The 5,247-nt window shown below is 49.8% G+C and overlaps 1 protein-coding gene across 1 annotated transcript; it reads right to left on the bottom strand.

The window, feature by feature from the left end:
• Positions 1 to 2,996: 2,996 nt before the first annotated feature.
• LOC124095908 (sperm motility kinase 2B-like) lies at positions 2,997 to 4,505 on the bottom strand. The gene has a single exon (XM_046449323.2). It carries the CDS (start codon positions 4,503 to 4,505, stop codon positions 2,997 to 2,999), a length of 1,509 nt encoding a protein of 502 aa, XP_046305279.2.
• Positions 4,506 to 5,247: the final 742 nt, after the last annotated feature.

Raw genomic sequence — 5,247 nt, 5'->3', positions numbered from 1 at the left:
ACCCACTTGAATCTAATGTATGAAATATGATATGTCAAGAGCTTTGTAATGTTTTGAACAACCAATAAAAAGAAAAGAAAAGAAAAGAAGGTGGATCTCCTGAGAGAGAGAAAGCTCACAAGTGTGTGTGTGTGTGTGTGTGTGTGTGTGTGGGCGGAGGGGAAGAAAGAGGGAGGGAAAAAAGGTGAAGAAGAAAGAGACAGAGAAATTTCTCAATTTTAAGAATTAGATGAGAAATTAAAATATCAGAACCAATAAACTCATGAAATAAGGTCTTAGAGCAAGTAGGAGAAGACAGAATGCAAAGAAAAATGGACTTTGGAAGGAGACGGAGGAAAAAAAGTCACAATATGTTCAAATAATAATAAAATGAGAAGGAACCATTATATCATTCTGAAAAATGAAAAAAAAAGCAACATAAAAAGCTAAAGATTTAGAATAGACATGCAGGAAAACTTTAAAACAACAACAGCAACATTTGAACATGTCTAAGATTAATTGAGGAGTACTCAAGTGACAAACGACACTTCATCCCAGCACCGCTGCCAGAACACTATTTGAAATCTTCCAGCAGAATTTCAGAGCAGCCTATATGCAGATGCAAAGAAACTAGGTTTGTGTGTGACTCCCCGAAAATAAATTGGGTAGACAATTAAATATGGCCTACCACAAGAACTGCCACTAAACCCAGGTCCAAGCTGTAGGGGTGAAAAGTCCCTGTGGGCCATTGCTACAGGGCCATCCAATTTCCCCAAATTCCATTTCCATCTTCTTTCTCTGATCTGTGATCAACCAGAAAGCCATTTGCTTGAATTTTCTTTGAGCTTCCAATTTTATTTCACCTCATGTCATCTCCATTACAGTTTAATGTTAACCTAAACCCCACTGAAGCCTCCATTCTTAGTCCTCAGAAATAAAAAAACAAAAAAACACAATGTCCAGAGAGCACAGACACCAACAGCCAACCACCAAATGTTCTAATGAAACTAGGATTCTGAGGGGTCACCACCAAAATCTTTCTGAATGTTCTGGGGCCTCCACAACATTTTCCATTTTCAGAATAAGAATAGAAAAGGACTCAAGAAGTTATGTGCTTCAGGGGGTGTGGAGACTGATATTCACTTGTTTAGAAATTACCATTTCTAAGTGGTAGCGCACTTGCCTAGCATGCATGAGGCACTGGGTTTGATTCTCAGCACCATGTAAAAATAAAGATATTGTGTCCACCTAAAACTAAAAATAAATATTAAAAAAAAGAAATTGTTATTTGTGCACTAGTTCAAAGGACTTGTCATTTCAAATCTCAAAATTTCTACTTATTTGGGCTTTGGAAGACCCTACCTACCTGCACTCAGGCATTCAATTCCTTTTTTTTTCAAAGAGTTATCAAAAGTATGGTAACACCTCACCAAACTTATGATGGTACAACGGAATGCTATTCACTAAGAAAATGTACAGCACAGTTTTCAAAACTATGGGTTGAGAGTGAAGAAGGCATCATCATTTCCACTAGGGTCCTCATAGATTTCTCCGTAGAATGCAAAAAACAGTGGGTTGGTAGATTCAAAGTGATAAAGGACAAAACGTGGAAGCCCAGGCAAAAGTGGCCTATCCAAAGGGGGAGTCATTCCAAATAATTGGGAGCCTTCATGCTGCTATAGCAAAAAACTTCACTCTGGGTAATTTATTAGCAGGACTTAACTTCTCCAGGCCTGTAGACTGAATGCAACACCCACCATAAAACCAGGGGAGCTCAGCATTTACTCACATTTTTTGGGGCCGGCATCTGTCAGCCAGTGTAGTCAGGGCAGGTGGCCACTGAGGCCTCTCTCTGAGCTTGCAGATGGACTCCCTGCCTGATCCTCATAGTGGTAATTCTGGGAGTCTGTGCCCGGATTTCCTCTGCCAGACAAAAGACATGGCTCACCTCTGATTAGGGCCATCCAGATGCCTCATTGAACTTAATAATCCCTGTGTAGACCCGGTCTCTCCATCTGGGCACACTTTGAGCTCCTGGGTTAGGACTTCAAAACAAGGACTGTGAGGGGCTAGGAGTTGGCCCATCACACAGAGGAGGCGGATTCCTCCCCAAACGTCAGGCCATTGTGAGAAGATATGTGATCCCAGCCCTTATTTTCCAAGGCACTTGAGTCACTAAGGAAGTGACCAGGCATGCCATGGACCACTGGAGTCATCAAGAATGCTTCCCAATGGGGCAGTGACAGAGGACCCCGCCATGCCAGGTGGGCACACATGTGCCTGGGTGCACCGTCCCTTGCATCTCTTCTTCCCGGCACTGGCAATGCTTTAACACCGTCCTCCTTTGTCCCTGTGCTGAGTCCCTTCACCCCTGCCCAGGACCCCTCAGGCAGGCCCGCCCTGCCCGCTCTCCCATCTCCCTTCCCTGCACACACTATCATGAAGACGATGCCACAGAACACTGGGGTCGCCCAGGTCTTCTCAGAGGTGATTTGTTCAACAGTTGCCACCCACCCTGTGGACAATGCTCAGGTAGGGACTCCTCCTGGCCAAGGTCACCAAGTAAAAGTCATGTCTACACTGGCTCAAGGGGAGAGCCAGTGTAGAACAAATCTGTCTGAACCAGCTCAAAGCAACCCAATGCTCCATGATGGCTCAAGGCCAGTGAGTCTCTACCTGCACTGTAGAGGGAGGCACAGAGGTCAGGCCTGGGAGAGGATGGCGGGTTGGACCCTGTGGGCCCTGCCCTCAGCCTGAGGCCCCACCTTACTTCTAATCAGCCTACAATTTAATCTTTGGAACAAAAGGTTAGGATCCAATTTGAAACCAATTTATTAAGAAACATCTGAAAAGAATTGTGGGAGAGGAGAGAGGGGCAGGGCGAAGTGTCCCAGCAGGGCGAAGTGTCCCAGGCAGAACAGCCTCTGAGGTCTTCCGCAGGTGGGGGCAGAGGAGAGACGGCCGTCCACTGGCACTGTCTGTCTGTCTGGCTCTCCACTTCCTTGGAGGCAGGCCGTCTATGGGTGTGGCACGTCGCTTCTCTGTGACATTTGAGCCATTTTATTGCTGACACATGGCACACAGCAGCAGCACAGGGCTCGGACACAGGCAGCGATCCTGCTCCTCACCTGTTTCCAGCCATTGGTGTGGCCAGGGCCTTGCCTCGGGGCTGTGTCCAGGGAGGAGGAGCTGCTGTGTGCCCTGGACCACCAGACGAGGACCCTGGAGGGCTTGGGCCTGGGGAAGCCAGAGTCAGACTGGGAGCAGCTGCGGAGAGTGGGGGCCCCTGCAGGCGGGCAGCGCAGAGGAATGGCAGGCAGGCTGCCACCCCTGATGTCCCTGTGCCCTGGCTGTTGGGCGTCCTCGGGCAGCAGATACTCAGAGGGCAAGGGGAAGGTGCGCAGGGCAGGCTGGCTGGTGCTCCTCTCTGGGAGGACAGGGACATTGGAGAGATTCTCGGGGCGCTGGCAAGGCCTAAGCCACTGAGGCACAGGCTGCCCCTGGAAGGTGCTCCCTACCCCCTGGCCTTGCTGGTGCTTCAGGATGAGGTACGTCGCCATGACCACATTGAACTTCCTCTTGGCCAGAGACACCCAGGTTTGGTAGGGATCAAAACCCAGGTCGAACACCATGGTCAGGATGGCAGGGTCTGGGCGTGTGGGCAGGGCCTGGCTGGAAGGATGGGGTGCACACGGCTCACCCTGCCGCAGCCAGGGGTGCTGCAGGATCTGCTTCACTGTGGGTCGCTTCTTGGGGTTCAGGACCAGGATCTGGCGGATGAGCCTTCGTGCTTTGACCGGAACAGAGCTGGGCACCTGGAACCTGGCCAGAGTGATCCTCATCAGCAACTCCTGAGGGGTGTCCCCCCTGAATGGATAGCTCCCCGTCAACATACAGTGCAGGATGACGCCCAGGCTCCAGATGTCCGCTGGGGGGCCCTCATACTCTTGCTTCAGGACAATTTCTGGGGCGATGTAAGCCAGAGTACCCCATAAGTCATTAAGCTTCTGCCCGGCTGTGAACCTGGTGCTGAAGCCGAAGTCAATAAGTTTTGCATGTCCTCTGGCATCCAGCATGATGTTTTCTAGCTTCAAGTCCCTGTGCACGATGCCCTTGTCGTGGCAGTGGCCCAGGGCACACACGATCTGCCTGAAGATTCTGCAGGCCTCCTCCTGCTGCATGCCACCAGGGGGGATATGCTCAAGTAGCTGTCCCCCACCTGTGTACTCCATCACCATGTACAGGTTTTTCCTGGTCCTCATCACCTGAAAGAGTTGTACAATGTTGGGGTGCTCCAGGCTCCTCAACATTAGAGGTTCGGAGAGGTCCGAGATGTCCTGCGTCTCCGTCTTCAGGACTTTCACTGCGACATCTGCCCCTGTGAGGCGATGGCGGGCCAGGTAGACCTGACCAAACTCGCCATGCCCAATGGCCCTCAGGACCTCGTACTGGTCCAGGAAGTCTGGCTCCTGGCAGGAGCCCGGCCCCCACAACGCTACTGTAGACTGACTACTGTTGCTAACCATGGACACCCTGAGCAGGAGCACCCACTCAGGATGCTAACTGGAGAATAAAATAACAAACCAAAACAATAAATCAAAATCAAAAACCAAAACCAGACAAAACAAAAAACCCAAATCAAAAAAGCAATATTCACAGTCCACAACCACCGACCGCCAACCACCAAGCGCACTAAGGATCTGGTGTCCGACAGGTCACCACCAAGAGCTTCCTGTACTTGTGGACAAAACCCAGCCTCAGCCACCCCCTTATATACCGGCTGTTTGAGATTCCTCACAATGGCTCCTTGTGAGGTCAGAGCTAGAAATGGCCCAGTCATGGCTGGCCATAGCCCCAGTGGTCCTCTCCCTCTGGGGCCTCCAGAACTTTTTCCATTTTCAGAATAAGAATAGAAAAGGACTCCAGATGCTTTTTGCTCCAGTGGGGTGTGGAGACTGATGTTTGCTTGTTTAGAAATCAACATTTGTACACTAGCTCAATGGACTTGTCATTTCAAGTCTCCAAATTTCTACTGACTTTGGGCTTTGGAAGACCTTGTCCTACCTGCACTCAAGGCATTCAGTTCCTTTCTCTTCGTGGAATTACCGTCAAAAGTGCGGTAGCCCCTCATCCACCTTGTGATACCACAACTGAGTGCTGTGTTCCCTGAGACACTGGAGCACTCAGACTTCACACCTATGGGGTTGGGAGGGAGGAAGGCGTCCTCATCATTTCCTCAGATGGTCCTCATAAGACCTCCTCTTAGAA

The sequence above is a fragment of the Marmota monax genome, unplaced genomic scaffold, assembly GCF_021218885.2.
Source record: "Marmota monax isolate L192 unplaced genomic scaffold, Marmota_monax_Labrador192_F-V1.1 WCK01_AAM20220418_F8-fsc00083, whole genome shotgun sequence".
Classification (NCBI taxonomy): domain Eukaryota; kingdom Metazoa; phylum Chordata; class Mammalia; order Rodentia; family Sciuridae; genus Marmota; species Marmota monax.
This window is presented reverse-complemented; position numbering and strand designations above follow the sequence as displayed.

Bases quoted from the DNA above. Each gene is read 5' to 3' on its own strand.
- LOC124095908 (XM_046449323.2), bottom strand. From the start codon at position 4,505: ATGGTTAGCAACAGTAGTCAGTCTACAGTAGCGTTGTGGGGGCCGGGC.